We start from the raw sequence: 15,902 nt of genomic DNA, 5'->3' as shown, positions 1-15,902 counted from the left end.
ACTGCTTTATCAATTTTACCAAATGCGGAACGGTATGAACGCCTCCCCCAAAAGAAATTCATGAATAGCTGGTTTTTGGTCATTCTGCCTCACAAAAATCGGAATAAAAAGCGATCAAAAAATGTCACGTGCCGGAAAATGTTACCAAGAAAAACAGCAACTCGTCCGGCAAAAAACAAGACCTCACATGACTTTGTGGACAAAAATATGGAAAAATTATAGCTCTCAAAATGTGGTAACGCAAAAAATATTTTTTGCAATAAAAAGCGTCTTTCAGTGTGTGACGGCTGCCAATCATAAAAATCCGCTAAAAATCCCGCTATAAAAGTAAATCAAACCCCCCTTCATCACCCCCTTAGTTAGGGAAAAATTAAAAAAATGTATTTATTTCCATTTTCCATTAGGGCTAGGGTTAGGGCTAGGGTTAGGGTTAGGGTTAGGGTTAGGGTTAGGGCTAGGGTTAGGGCTAGGGTTAGGGCTAGGGCTAGGGTTAGGGTTAGGGCTAGGGTTAGGGTTAGGGCTACAGTTTGGGTTGGGGCTAAAGTTAGGGTTAGGGTTGGGGCTAAAGTTACAGTTAGGGTTTAGATTACATTTACAGTTGGGAATAGGGTTGGGATTAGGGTTAGGGGTGTGTCAGGGTTAGAGGTGTGGTTAGGGTTACTGTTGGGATTAGGGTTAGGGGTGTGTTTGGATTAGGGTTTCAGTTATAATTGTGGGGTTTCCACTGTTTAGGCACATCAGGGGCTCTCCAAACGCGACATGGCGTCCGATCTCAATTCCAGCCAATTCTACGTTGAAAATGTAAAACAGTGCTTCTTCCCTTCCGAGCTCTCCCGTGTGCCCAAACAGGGGTTTACCCCAACATATGGGGTATCAGCGTACTCAGGACAAATAGGACAACAACTTTTGGGGTCCAATTTCTCCTGGTACCCTTGGGAAAATACAAAACTGGGGGCTAAAAAATTATTTTTGTGGGGAAAAAAAACTGTAGTGAAACACTTGGGGGTTCAAAATTCTCACAAGACATCTAGATAAGTTCCTTGGGGGGTCTAGTTTCCAATATGGGGTCACTTGTGGGGGGTTTCTACTGTTTAGGTACATTAGGGGTTCTGCAAATGCAATGTGACGCCTGCAGACCATTCCATCTAAGTCTGCATTGCAAATGGCACTCCTTCACTTCCGAGCCCTCCCATGTGCCCAAACGGTGGTTCCCCCCAACATATGGGGTATCAGCGTACTCATGACAAATTGGACAACAACTTTTGGGGTCGAATTTCTCCTCCTACCCTCGGGAAAATACAAAACTGGGGGCTAAAAAATAATTTTTGGGGGAAAATTTTTGTTTTGGGGGTTCAAAATGTTAGGAGTCGAGTTTCCTCTGCTGCACAGGGGGAATCTCGATCCGTGTCTGCTGCGGTCTCCCATTCTGCTTCGGCCGCAGTGGGCTCTGCTCAGCGGAGGCATCGCTCCCAGCCTCTCGCTGGGACTGATTCTGTGCAGAGGGTTACTGCTGCCTTTTCTGGCTCTCCTGTTGTACCCTGCACTGATCTGCGGCGAGCGGGCTTCTCTGGGACTAAGTCCTTATTTGCACACACTGAGCATGCCCAGGGCAAGATCTCCCGTTGGAGATCGAGGGTCACATGCTCAGGTACTGCAGCACATCCCATTGGTCCTCTTGGCAGGTCCTGAAAGGGCAAAACTTCTGGAGCTGCTTCCTGTGCTGCAACTATATAAACTGCGCATGACCACACGGCCATGCGCTAGTATTGTCTTGATATAATGTGTGTGTGTAGATGGATGTATGTCGATGGATGAAAGCTCCTAAGTATCCCTCCCTAGTGTTGTTGACTGCTCGCGGATGATGGTAGCTATCTAGTGCCCGACTAGCCATCTGCACGTAACACACATCACAGCGTCTAGTTGCTGTGTCCGCCAGTACGGTGCCGTGCGCTTCCTCTGCGCTTTCCTTACCCAAGCCTGGGTGGTTAGTGGTGTCCGTCAGTGCGGCACCGCATGCACTCTCGTGCCTTCATACTCTATTTTATTAGTTTCCTTACACACCCAGTTGCGGTGTTGTGCCTGCAAGTGGTCTAATCACACTTCAATCCTGAGTTGGGGTTGTGTTCGCTGACTTCTTGCTCGCGCTCTATGTGCGGTATCGCGGTCCTGTGACTCAACAGGATCGCTTCCTTCACGCAGGGTGAAGTTAACCCGTGCGTGTATACTTATAGTACCGCCATATAGTCCGTCTTACTAGTAGCAGGGTTTTTACCTGCACGGTGGACCTCGGACTGCGAAGGCACCTAGTTTCATATCATCTATACTTGGTGCGTTCCGCCAGTCCTTAACATAATACTAGCGCCAAGGTCTGGCTAGTAATGACGGACGATCAGCGTCTACAGTGGTACATCCAGCAGCTGGAGGGAAGGTTGGCGGCTCTACAGCGTTCAACCTCAGCTGCGGACGTTGCTGCTGTCGCTGTTCAGGCTGCAAGTGTGGCTGCAGCTACCTTGTCCACTGCCGCCCCTGTATCGACGCTATCTCGCCTCCCGCTACCAGAAAAATTTTCTGGTGACAGTAAGTCCTGTAGGGGTTTCGTGAGTCAGTGCTCAATACATCTTGAGCTTCTGGCCTCTCGTTTCCCTACAGAGCGGACTAAGGTGGGCTTTATCATATCCTTATAGTCGGACAGGGCGTTGCAGTGGGCTACGCCGCTGTGGGAGCGTGGCGATCATGTGGTGCAAAGTGCTCCGTTATTCCTGAGCACTCTGAAACAGGTTTTCTTAGGACCTCGTGTCACCCATGATACGGCGCTCCAACTGTTGGCATTGACTCAGGGCTCGTCCTTGGTCAGCCTTTCTGCCATCCACTTCCGCACTCTAGCATCTGAGCTGGAGTGGTCGGATAAAGCCCTTATCCCTATATTTTGGAGGGAGCTGGCTGACCACGTTAAGGACGCCCTGGCCACTAGGGAGATTCCCGCCACACTGGAAGAATTAATAACAGTATCTACTCGTATTGACCTCCGTTTTCACGAGCGGAGGTTAGAGCGAGCCCAGTGTAGGCAGAGGTTTCGGCTGGCTCCCACCTTCGCCAAACCTTTAGAATCTCCAGTCCAGGCTCCTGAGTCCCATGAACCTAAGGTAGTGTCACGAGCGGGATCTAAGTCCCGGTCCGCTCGTGCACTCCAGGTTTGCCATGTATGCCAACAGTCAGGACATCTTGCCACCAGATGTCATCAGCGGTCGAGGAAACGTCAGCGTCTAGTGGTAGTAGGTGGAGGTGCACTAGACACTGCGACGTTTGCCTCCAAATTGTCCTTTAAGGGGACAATTACTTTTGGCTCATCCTCCCACTTGGTAGAGCTCTGCGTGGATTCTGGGGCGGAGGGCAATTTTATGTCTTCTGCCTTCGCCCAACGTCACGCAATACCCGTGGTTATGCTATCTCAACCAGTAACGGTACGAGTGGTGAATGGGTCGACACTCCCCGCACAGATAACACATCAGACCATTCCTTTTACTCTGTCCATGTCACCATCCCATCAGGAGATTATATCTCTGCTCATCATTCCTGAGGGGATTGATGAGGTCCTGTTGGGGATACCTTGGTTACGGTACCACTCTCCTCACATCGAGTGGTCCTCAGGCAGAATTCTGGGATGGGGTGAATCATGTGGGGGTAGGTTTCACCGAGAGTGCATTCAGGTTGCTACTACTGAGGTACCCGCAGATCTATCCTCTCTTCCCAAGCAATATTGGTCTTACGCAGACCTGTTCTCCAAAAAGGCGGCGGAGACCCTTCCGCCCCATCGCCCCTATGACTGTCCTATTGATCTCTTGCCTGGTGCGGAGCCTCCCCGGGGTCGAGTTTATCCATTATCTCTCCTGGAGACGGAGGCCATGTCTCAGTACATTCAAGAGAATCTGGCAAGAGGGTTTATCAGGAAGTCAGTGTCACCTGCTGGGGCAGGGTTCTTCTTCGTGCAGAAGAAGAATGGGGAACTACGTCCATGCATAGACTACAGGGGTCTTAACGCTATCACCGATAAGAACAAGTATCCTTTGCCCTTGATATCCGAGCTCTTCGATAGGTTTCGGGGAGCTAGAGTATTTACTAAATTAGATCTGCGGGGTGCTTATAACCTGATTCGCATCCGTGAGGGGGACAAATGGAAAACGGCGTTTAACACCAGAGATGGGCACTATGAATATCTGGTGATGCCCTTCAGGCTCTGTAATGCCCCAGCCGTTTTCCAAGACTTTGTCAACGACATCTTCCGGGATATGCTTTCCACCTCAGTTGTAGTCTATCTGGATGATATTCTCATCTTTTCTCCAGATATTGACTCCCACCGTAGAGATGTTGGCAGAGTCTTCGACCTCCTACGGGCAAACTCAATTTATGCTAAGTTGAAGAAGTGTATGTTTGAGCAGGAGTCTTTACCGTTCCTGGGCTATATCATCTCCGCCCAGTAATTGGCTATGGATCCTGCCAAACTACAGGCTGTGATGGACTGGCAAGAGCCCCATTCTCTTAAAGCGGTGCAGCGCTTTATGGGGTTCATTAACTATTACCGCCAGTTCATTCCCCACTTCTCAACTCTGGTAGCTCCCTTGGTAGCTCTCACCAAGAAGGGAGCGAATCCCAAATTGTGGTCGGAAGAGGTCTCCAAGGCCTTCACTTCTATTAAGTCCCACTTTGCTAGCGCTCCCATCTTACATCGTCCCGATGTGGATAAGCCATTCCTAATGGAGGTGGTTGCCTCATCCGTTGGTGCTGGAGCAGTCCTCTATGAAAAGGATGCTCAAGGTCGGAAGCATCCATGCTAAGACCTTCTCGCCAGCGGAGAGAAACTACTCCATCGGGGATAGGGAGTTGCTAGCAATGAAGTTGGCCTTTTCAGAGTGGAGACACTTTCTGGAAGGTGCGCGGTTTCCCTTCCAAGTTTACACGGACCACAAAAATTTGGTCTACTTGCAAACAGCCCAGCGGCTAAATTCTCGCCAAGCCAGATGGTCCTTGTTCTTTTCCCGGTTCCACTTTTCCCTTCATTTTCTCGCCGGGGAGAAGAATATTCGTGCTGACGCTCTCTCTCGCTCCCTTATGTCAACTGAAGAGGAGGAAGAGGAGCCTCGGCTTATTGTCCCTTCTGAGAGCCTGAGAACCATAGCGCCGGTTTCGCTGGAGTCTGTGCCACCGGGCAAGACTTTTGTGCCCATTAATTTGCGACCGGAGGTTCTCTCTTGGGCTCATTCGTCCAGGGTGGGTGGACACTTTGGGACAAAGAGGACATCTGAGCTACTGGCGAGGACGTACTGGTGGCCGCATATGGTCCGGGATGTCAGGGATTATATTCTGGCGTGTGTCTCCTGTGCCAAAAATAAATCTCCGCGTCAAAGGCCAGCTGGGTTGCTCTATCCCTTGCCGGTGGCAGATAGGCCCTGGGAGATGGTCGGGATGGACTTTGTCGTGGGTTTACCCAAATCTCGCGGCTGTACCATCATTTGGGTCATCACCGATCATTTCTCAAAAATGGTGCATTTGGTGCCGCTACCACGGTTACCTTCTGCACGGGCCTTGGCAGCGTTGTTCATTAAACACTTCTTCCGCCTACATGGTATGCCTGACAAAATTGTCAGTGACCGGTGTCCCCAGTTTGCGTCTCGGTTCTGGAGAAAGCTTTGTCGTCTTCTCAGTATTGATTTGAATCTCTCTTCCGCTTATCATCCCGAGACGAATGGGTTGGTAGAGAGGGCCAACCAGACCTTGGTCACATACCTGCGACATTTTGTTTCAGCCAGGCAGGATGACTGGGCATCCCTGCTATCATGGGCAGAGTTTGCGCTGAACAACGTCGTAGCCGACTCCACTGGACAAACCCCATTCCTCCTCAACTATGGTCAGCATCCACGGGTACCTGTGCCTATGCCCGTGTCTTCCGCAGACTCCAGGGTGGCAGACTGGGCTGTGGAGGCACGGGATATTTGGGACCGCACTCAGGATGCCATTCGGGCCTCTAACGAGAGAATGAGGTCCTCCGCTGATGCCCATCGGCGTCCCGCTCCGACCTTTGCTCCTGGCGACTTAGTGTGGCTCTCCGCCCGTAACATCAGGCTGCGTGTTGAGTCCACTAAGTTTGATCCTCACTACTTGGGTCCCTTCAAGGTCCTCGAACAGGTTAATTCTGTGGTCTACCGTCTGGCCCTTCCTCCACGCCTTGGTATCACCGACACCTTTCATGTGTCCCTCCTTAAGCCCGTATACATGTCCCGGTTTTCTGAGTCATCTGCCGAGACATCGGGTTCGTCTATGGACGATTTCGAGGTGAACGCTATCTTGGGGTGCAAGGTGGTACGTGGCAAAAATTTTTTTTTGGTGGACTGGAAGGGTTACGGTCCTGAGGATAGGTCCTGGGAGCCTGCTGAGCACATTCGGGCTCCGCAGCTTATTGCTGTCTTCGAACGTAGCGAGGCCCAAGGAGGGGGGGGGCCCTAGGAGGGGGGGTAATGTTAGGAGTCGAGTTTCCTCTGCTGCACAGGGGGAATCTCGATCCGTGTCTGCTGCGGTCTCCCATTCTGCTTCGGCCGCAGTGGGCTCTGCTCAGGGGAGGTGTCACTCCCAGGGTCTCGCTGGGACTGATTCTGTGCAGAGGGTTACTGCTGCCTTTTCTGGCTCTCCTGTTGTACCCTGCACTGATCTGCGGCGAGCGGGCTTCTCTGGGACTAAGTCCCTATTTGCACACACTGAGCATGCCCAGGGCAAGATCTCCCGTTGGAGATCGAGGGTCACATGCTCAGGTACTGCAGCACATCCCATTGGTCCTCTTGGCAGGTCCTGAAAGGGCAAAACTTCTGGAGCTGCTTCCTGTGCTGCAACTATATAAACTGCGCATGACCGCACGGCCATACGCTAGTATTGTCTTGATATAATGTGTGTGTGTAGATGGATGTATGTCATAGTTACATAGTTACATAGTTATTAAGGTTGAAGGAAGACTATATGTCCATCTAGTTCAACCCATAGCCTAACCTAACATGCCCTAACATGTCGATGGATGAAAGCTCCTAAGTATCCCTCCCTACTGTTGTTGACTGCTCGCGGATGATGGTAGCTATCTAGCGCCCGACTAGCCATCTGCACGTAACACACATCACATCGTCTAGTTGCTGTGTCCGCCAGTACGGCGCCGTGCGCTTCCTCTGCGCTTTCCTTACCCAAGCCTGGGTGGTTAGTGGCGTCCGTTAGTGCGGCACCGCATGCACTCTCGTGCCTTCATACTCTATTTTATTAGTTTCCTTACACACCCAGTTGCGGTGTTGTGCCTGCAAGTGGTCTAATCGGACTTCAATCCTGAGTTGGGGTTGTGTTCGCTGACTTCTTGCTCGCGCTCTATGTGCGGTATCGCGGTCCTGTGACTCAACAGGATCGCTTCCTTCACGCAGGGTGAAGTTAACCCGTGCGTGTATACTTATAGTACCGCCATATAGTCCGTCTTACTAGCAGCAGGGTTTTTACCTGCATGGTGGACCTCGGACTGCGAACGCACCTAGTTTCATATCATCTATACTTGGTGTGTTCCGCCAGACCTTAACACAAAGCTCTCACAACACATCTAGATGAGTTCCTTAGGGGGTCTAGTTTCCAAAAAGGGGTCACTTGTGGGGGGTTTCTACTGTTTAGGTACATTAGGGACTCTGCAAATGCAATGTGACACCTGCAGACCATTCCATCTTAGTCTGCATTCCAAATGGAGCTCCTTCTCTTCCGAGCCCTCCCATGCGCCCAAACAGTGGTTCCCCCCACATATTGGGTATCAGCGCACTCAGGACAAATTGGACAACAAATTTTGGGGTCCAATTTCTCCTGTTACCCTCGGGAAAATACAAAACTGGGGGCTAAAAAATCATTTTTGTGGGAAAAAATTTTTGTTTTATTTTTACGGCTCTCCATTATAAACTTCTTTGAAGCCCTTGGTGGGTCAAAGCACTCACCACACATCTGGATAAGTTCCTCAGGGGGTATACTTTCCAAAATGGTGTAACTTGTGGGGGGTTTCTACTGTTTAGGTACATTAGGGGCTCTGCAAACGCAATGTGACACCTGCAGACCATTCCATCTAAGTCTGCATTCAAATGGCACTCCTTCCCTTCCGAGCCCTCCCATGCGCCCAAACAGTGGTTCCCCCCACATATGGTGTATCATCGCACTCAGGACAAATTGGGCAACAAATTTTGGGGTCCAATTTCTCGTGTTACCCTCGGGAAAATACAAAACTGGGGGCTAAAAAATTAATTTTTGTGGGAAAAAATTTTTGTTTTATTTTTATGGCTCTCCATTATAAACTTCTGTGAAGCACTTGGTGGGTCAAAGTGCTCACCACACCTCTAGATAAGTTCCTTAGGGGGTCTACTTTCCAAAATGGTGTCACTTGTGGGGGGTTTCAATGTTTAGGCACATCAGTGGCTCTCCAAACGCAACATGGCATCCCATCTCAATTCCTGTCAATTTTGCATTGAAAAGTCAAACGGCGCTCCTTCCTTTCCGAGCTCTCCCATCTGCCCAAACAGTGGTTTACTCCCACATATGGAGTATCAGCGTACTCAGGACAAATTGTACAACGACTTTTGGGGTCCAATTTCTTCTCTTACCCTTGGGAAAATAAAAAATTGGGGGCAAAAAAATTATTTTTGTGAAAAAATATGATTTTTTATTTTTACGGTTCTACATTATAAACTTCTGTGAAGCATTTGGTGGGTCAAAGTGCTCACCACACCTCTAGATAAGTTCCTTAGGGGGTCTACTTTCCAAAACGGTGCCACTTGTGGGGGGGTTTCAATGTTTAGGCACATCAGGGGCTCTCCAAACGAAACATAGCGTCCCATCTCAATTCCAGTCAATTTTGCATTGAAAAGTCAAATGGCGCTCCTTCGCTTCCGAGCTCTGCCATGCACCCAAACAGTGGTTTACCCCCACATGTGGGGTATCGGCGTACTCAGGACAAATTGTGCAACAATGTTTGGGGTCCATTTTCTCCTGTTACCCTTGGTAAATTAAAACAAATTGGAGGTGAATTAAATTGTTTGTGAAAAAAAGTTAAATGTTCATTTTTATTTAAACATTCAAAAAATTCCTGTGAAGCACCAGAAGGGTTAATAAACTTCTTGAATATGGTTTTGAGCACCTTGAGGGGTGTAGTTTTTAGAATGTTGTCACACTTGGGTATTTTCTATCATATAGACCCCTCAAAATGACTTCAAATGAGATGTGGTCCCTAAATAAAAATGGTGTTGTAGAAATGAGAAATTGCTGGTCAACTTTTAACCCTTATAACTCCCTAACAAAAAAAATTTTGGTTCCAAAATTGTGCTGATGTAAAGTAGACATGTGGGAAATGTTACTTATTAAGTTTTTTGTGTGACATATCTCTGTGATTTAATTGCATAAAAATTCAAAGTTGGAAAATTGCGAAATTTTCATAATTTTTGCCAAATTTCCGTTTTTTTCACAAATAAACGCAGGTACTATCAAAGAATTTTTTACCATTGTCATGAAGTACAATATGTCATGAGAAAACAATGTCAGAATCACTGGGATCCGTTGAAGCGTTCCAGAGTTATAACCTCATAAAGGGACAGTGGTCAGAATTGTAAAAATTGGCCCGGTCATTAACGTGCAAACCACCCTTGGGGGTAAAGGGGTTAAGCATTGCTTTCAACCAAGACAAATGCATTTACTGGGAAATGTCATTTTACAACCTTATCTAGCAATGTGGTGTGTGACACATCATCAGACACATAATGTTTCATTTATGAAGGAGGGACTCTGAAAGTCACAAAGCCTATTTTGATAGGGCCATCAGGCGGCCTTTACTATTATTAAATGGCTAGCAGTCAGCCCTCACTATTCTTAGAGAGCCATCAGCCAGTGAAGGGGAGCTTGCTCATCTTCTCTCCAAATCACACCTCACCACTTGTGCACTTGACCCCATCCCATCCCACCTCCTCCCCAATCTCACCACCACACTAATCCCATCCCTAACCCATCTCTTCAACCTTTCACTAACTTCTGATACCTTCCCTTCTGCCTTCAAACATGCCACAATCACACCTATTCTCAAAAAGCCATCCCTTGACCCAAGAGCTATGTCCAGCTATCGCCCCATATCTTTGCTCCCATTTGCTTCCAAACTCCTTGAGCAGCATGTCCATGCTGAACTTTCCTCTCACTTTGACAACCTACAATCTGGCTTCCGTCCCCACCATTCCACTGAGACGGCCCTGACCAAAATTACTAATGACTAGTGTTGAGCGATACAGTCCGATATTTGAAAGTATCTGTATCGGATGGTATCGGCCGATATCCGAAAAATATCGGATATCGCCGATACCGATATCCGATACCAATACAAGTCAATGGGACACAAATATCGGAAGGTATCCTGTAATGGCACATGACCGCTCAGCAACCAATCACAAGCCGCAACGTCATCGAAGGCCCTTTACGCGCTCATTCTTCGGAACGAAAGCAAGGCGGTTGCAGCGGTGACGACCAGGGCGCGTCAGAGGGTAAGTATATCAATATTTTTTATTTTTATTCTTTATTTTACACATTAATCTTAATCCCGATACCGATTCCCGATATCACAAAAATATCGGAACTCGGTATCGGAATTCCGATACCTCAAATATCAGCCGATACCCGATACTTGCGGTATCGGAATGCTCAACACTACTAACGACTTACTTACAGCCAAAGCTAACAGACATTTCTCTATACTCCTCCTCCTAGACCTGTCCTCTGCCTTCGATACAGTTGACCACTACCTCCTACTACAGATCCTCTCTTCTTTCGGTGTCAAAGACGTTGCCCTATCTTGGATCTCCTCATACCTTGCCAACCGCACATTTAGCGTTTCCTACTCCCGTACTACCTCTTCATCTCGCCCCCTCTCTGTTGGAGTCCCCCAAGGCTCTGTCCTAGGACCCTTACTCTTCTCAATCTATACACTCGGCCTGGGACAACTCATAAGGTCCTATGGCTTCCAGTACCATCTATATGCCGATGACACTCAGATCTACCTCTCTGGCCCAGATGTCACCTCTCTGCTCTCCAGAATCCCAGAGTGTCTATCAGTCATATCATCCTTCTTCTCCTCTCGCTTCCTCCAGCTCAATGTGGACAAATCTGAACTCATTATCTTTCCTCCATCACGCATATCTTCCCTACCTGATCTATCTATCAAAATAAATGAAACCACACTTTCCTCTGGCCGCAAAATCCGCTGCCTCAGAGTAACCCTTGACTCTGCCCTGTCCTTCAAACCACACATCCAAGCTCTCGACACCTCCTGTCGCCTCCAGCTCAAAAATATTTCCAGAATCCGTCTTTTCCTCAACCCACACTCTACCAAAATGCTCGTGCATGCCCTAATCATCTCCCGCCTTGACTACTGCAACATACTCCTCTGTGGCCTACCTTCTATCACTCTCGCACCCCTCCAGTCCATCCTTAACTCTGCTGCCCGAATAATTAATCTCTCTCCTCGCTACACTCCTGCTTCACCTCTTTACAAATCCCTTCACTGGCTCCCAATTTCCCAGCGTATCCAGTTTAAATTACTAACACTGACCTACAAAGCCATCCATAACCTTTCTCCTCCATATATTTCCACACTAATCTCTCAATATCTTCCCTCACGTAATCTCCGGTCCTCCCAAGACCTCCTCCTTTCCTCCACGCTTATTCGCTCCTCACTCAATCGCCTCCAAGACTTCTCCCGAATATCACCCATCCTCTGGAATTCAGTGCCCCAACACATCCGGTTATCCACTACTTTTGGATCCTTCAAAAGAAACCTGAAAACCCACCTCTTCAAGGAAGCTTACAGCCTGTAAAGACTACACGGCCACCTCAACACCATTGGAGCTACTGCAACCCTCGACCTACTGTCTCCTTCCCCATAATCCTGTAGAATGTAAGCCCGCAAGGGCAGGGTCCTCTTCCCTCTGTACGAGTCTGTCATTGTTAGTTTTGTTTACTGTAAGTGATATTTGTATTTTGATGTTGCTATATAAACAAATAATAATAATAATAGTTATGCTTTGTTGTTTGCATTATCAAACAGTAGGTCTCCTATACTGTTTTTGCATATGCAGTGAGTGGCAGGACTGCCCAAAATTTTGGCGCACAGCAATTCCCCTTTGAAGAGATGTACAGGAGGTCCTCCTGAAATCAAAGTTCCCATTATTAGGAATTTTGAACTCCCATACTGTTCTCTATGCTTTGAATGCAAGACCTGCCCTGCACCAAATTTACACACACCCCAATAACCCTTTGAACAGACATAAATGAGTGTCACCTGAAAGCAATGTTCCCATTATTAGGAAGTTTGTAATCCATACTGTTTGCCCATGAAGTGAATGCAAGGCCTTCCCCAAATGTGGTCGCACCCCAATTACCCTTTGAACAGACATAAATGAGCGCCACCTGAAAGCAATGTTCCCATTATTTGGAAGTTGGTACTCTCATACTGCTTTCCAATGAAGTGAATGCAAGGCCTGCCCTGCCTCAAATTTAGACACACCCCAATAACCCTATGAGCAGATGTACAGGATGGCCACCTGAAAGCATTTTTCCCATTATTAGGAATTTGATACTGCCATACTGTTTGTCCATGAAGTGAATGTAAGGCCTGCCCTGCCCCAAATTTAGATGAACCGCAATACCCCTTTGAAGAGTCGTACAGGATGGCCACCTGAAAGCAATGTTCCCATGATTAGTAAGTTAATAATCTCATACTGTTTGCCCATGAAGTGAATGCAAGGCCTGCCCTGTCCTAAATTTGGATGCACCCCAATAACCCTTGGAACAGACATACAGGATGGCCACCTGAAAGCAATATTTCCATTATTAGGAATTTAATACTGCCATACTGTTTGCCCATGAGCATGGCAACCTGAAAGCAATATTCCCATTATTAAGAACTAGATTGTGGCCCGATTCTAACGCATCGGGTATTCTAGAATATGCATGTCCCCGTAGTATATGGACAATGATGACTCCAGAATTCACGGCAGACTGTGCCCGTCGCTGATTGGTCGAGGCAACCTTTATGACATCATCGTCGCCATGGCAACCATTATGACATCTACGTCGATACTGTGCCCGTCGCTGAATCAGAAACGTGAGATGTCTACGTCCTTTATGACATCATCGTCGCTGTGCTCGTTGCTGATTGGTCGAGGCCTGGCGGCCTCGACCAATCAGAGACGCGGGATGTCTACGTCCTTTATGACATCATCGTCGCTTTCCAGGACAGACAGACAGACAGACAGAAAGACAGACAGACGGAAAAACCCTTAGACAATTATATATATAGATTTTGTACTCCCATACTGTTTGCCCACGAAATAAATGCAAGGCCTGCCCTTCCCCAAATTTAGACGCACCCCAATAACCATTTGAACAGATTTACAGGATGGCCACCTGAAAGCAATTTTTCCATTATTAGGAATTTGGTACTCCCATACTGTTTGCCCATGAAGTGAATGCAAGGCCTGTCCTGCCCCAAATTTGTACACACCCCAATAATCCTTTTAAGAGATGTACAGGATGGCCATCTGAAAGCAAAGTTCTCATTATTAGGAAGTTGATACTCTTATACTGTTTGCTTATGCAGTGAATGCAACACCTGCCCCAAATGTGGACACACCCCAGTAACCCTTTGAACAGATGTACAGGGTGGCCAACTGAAAGCAATGTTCCCATTTTTAGGAAGTACTTCCATACTGTTTGCCTGTGCAATGAATTAAAGTGTTGAGGCTTAAGAACCTGCAGTGGAGAATTTCAGTGTTGAGCTTGAAGAACCTGCAGTGGGGAATTGCAGTGTTGAGCTTGAAGATCCGGCAGTGGAGAATTGCAATATTGAAGCTGAAGAACCTGCAGTGAATTGAAGTGTTGGGGCTGAAGACCTGGCAGTGGAGAATTGCAGTATTGAGCCTGAAGAACCTGCAGTGGAGAATTTCAGTGTTGAGCTTGAAGATATGGCAGTGGTGAAAGCAATATTGAAGCTGAAGAACCTGCAGTGAATTGAAGTGTTGGGGCTGAAGACCTGGCAGTGGAGAATTGCAATTTTGAGGCTGAAGACCCGGCAGTGGAGAATTGCAGTGTTGAGACAGAAGAACCTGCAGTGGAGAATTACAGGGTTGAGGCTGAAGACCCGACAGTGGAGAATTGCAATGTTGAAGCTGAAGAACCTGCACTGGAGAATTGCAATATTGGAGCTGAATTCACCTGCAGTGAATTGCAGTGTTGAGTTTGAAACCCCAGCAGTGGAGAACTGCAATGTTAAGCCTAAAGAACCTGCAGTGGAGAACTTCAGTTTTGAAGTTGAAGAGCCGGCAGTGGAGAATTGCAATGTTGAGGCTGAAGAACCTGCAGAGGAGAAGTGCAGTGTTGAGCCTGATGAACCTGCAGTGGAGAATTGCAGTGCTCAGGCTGAAGACACGGCAGTGGAGAATTGCATTGTTGAGGATGAAGGCCTGGCAGTGGAGAATTGCAATATTGAAGCTGAAGAACCTGCAGTAAATTGCAGTATTGAGGCAGAAGACCCGTCAGTGGAGAGATTCAGTGTTAAGCCTGAAGAACTTGCAGTGGAGAATTGCAGTGCTGAGGCTGAAGACCCGGCAGTGTAGAATTGCAGTGTTGAGCCTGAAGAACCTGCAGTGGAGAGTTTCAGCGTTGAGGCTGAAGAACCTGCACTGGGGAATTGCAATATTGGAGCTGAAGATCCTGCAGTGAATTGCAGTGTTGAGGTTGATGATCTGGCAGTGTTGAATTGCAGTGTTGAGCCGGAAGTACCTGCAGTGGAGAACAGCAGTGTTGAGACTGAAGAACCTGCAGTGAATAATTGCAGTGTTGAAGATAAAGGCCAGGCACTGGCGCATTGCAGTGTTGAGGCTGAAGCCCCAGCATTTGTGAATTGCAGTGTTGATGCTGAAGAACCTGCAGTGGAGAATTGCAGTGTTGAGACTGAAGAACCGGCACTGGAGAATTGCAGTCTTGAGGCTGAAGAAACTGCATTGGAGAATTGCAGTGTTGAGGCTGAAGAACCTGCAGTGGAGAATTGCAGTGTTGAGACTGAAGAACCGGCACTGGAGAATTGCAGTCTTGAGGCTGAAGAAACTGCATTGGAGAATTGCAGTGTTGAGGCTGAAGAACCAGCAGTGGAGAATTGCAGTGTTGAGGAAAAGACCTGGCAGTGGAGCATTGCACTTTTGAGGCTGAATCCCCAGCATTTGTGAATTGCAGTGTTGGGGCTGAAGAACCTGCATTGTTGAATTGCAGTGGTGAGCCATAAGAACCTGCAGTGGAGAATTGCAGTGATAAGGCTAAAGAACCTGCAGTGGTGAATTGCAGTGGTGAGCCTGAAGAACCTGCAATGGAGAATTACAGTGTTGAGGCTGAAGAAACTGCAGGGGAGAACAGCAGTCTTGAGGCTGAAGAAACTGCATTGTTGAATTGCAGTGGTGAGCGAGAAGAACCTGCCATGGAGAATTGCAGTGATAAGGCTGAAGAACTTGCATTGGTGAAATGCAGTGGTGAGCCTGAAGAACTTGCAGTGGAGAATTGCAGTGTTGAGGCTGTAGAACCTGCAGTGGAGAATTGCAGTGTTGAGGCTGTAGAACCTGCAGTGGAGAATTGCAGTTTTGAAGCTGTAGAACCTGCAGTGGAGAATTTCAGTGTTGAGGCTGAAGAATCGGCAGTGGAGAGTTGCATTGTTGAAGCTGACCAACAACTACAGTTCCCATTATTAGGAAGTGGGTCTCCCATACTGTTTACCTATGCAGTGAATTTGGACCACACCAATACCCCTTGGAAGAGACGTGTAGGAGGGCCTA

General features: G+C 47.8%; 1 protein-coding gene across 1 annotated transcript; it reads left to right on the top strand.

Annotated features, from left to right (window-relative positions):
* Positions 1 to 14,240: 14,240 nt before the first annotated feature.
* On the top strand, positions 14,241 to 15,305 carry PRR9 (proline rich 9). The gene is made up of 2 exons (XM_069764822.1): positions 14,241 to 14,692; positions 14,846 to 15,305. The coding sequence occupies exons 1-2, from the start codon at positions 14,241 to 14,243 to the stop codon at positions 15,303 to 15,305; spliced, it is 912 nt and encodes a 303-aa protein (XP_069620923.1).
* Positions 15,306 to 15,902: the final 597 nt, after the last annotated feature.

The sequence above is a fragment of the Ranitomeya imitator genome, chromosome 1 (assembly GCF_032444005.1).
Source record: "Ranitomeya imitator isolate aRanImi1 chromosome 1, aRanImi1.pri, whole genome shotgun sequence".
Taxonomy (NCBI): domain Eukaryota; kingdom Metazoa; phylum Chordata; class Amphibia; order Anura; family Dendrobatidae; genus Ranitomeya; species Ranitomeya imitator.
The sequence above is the reverse complement of the archived record's forward strand: the minus strand, read 5'-3'. Positions and strand labels throughout refer to the sequence as shown.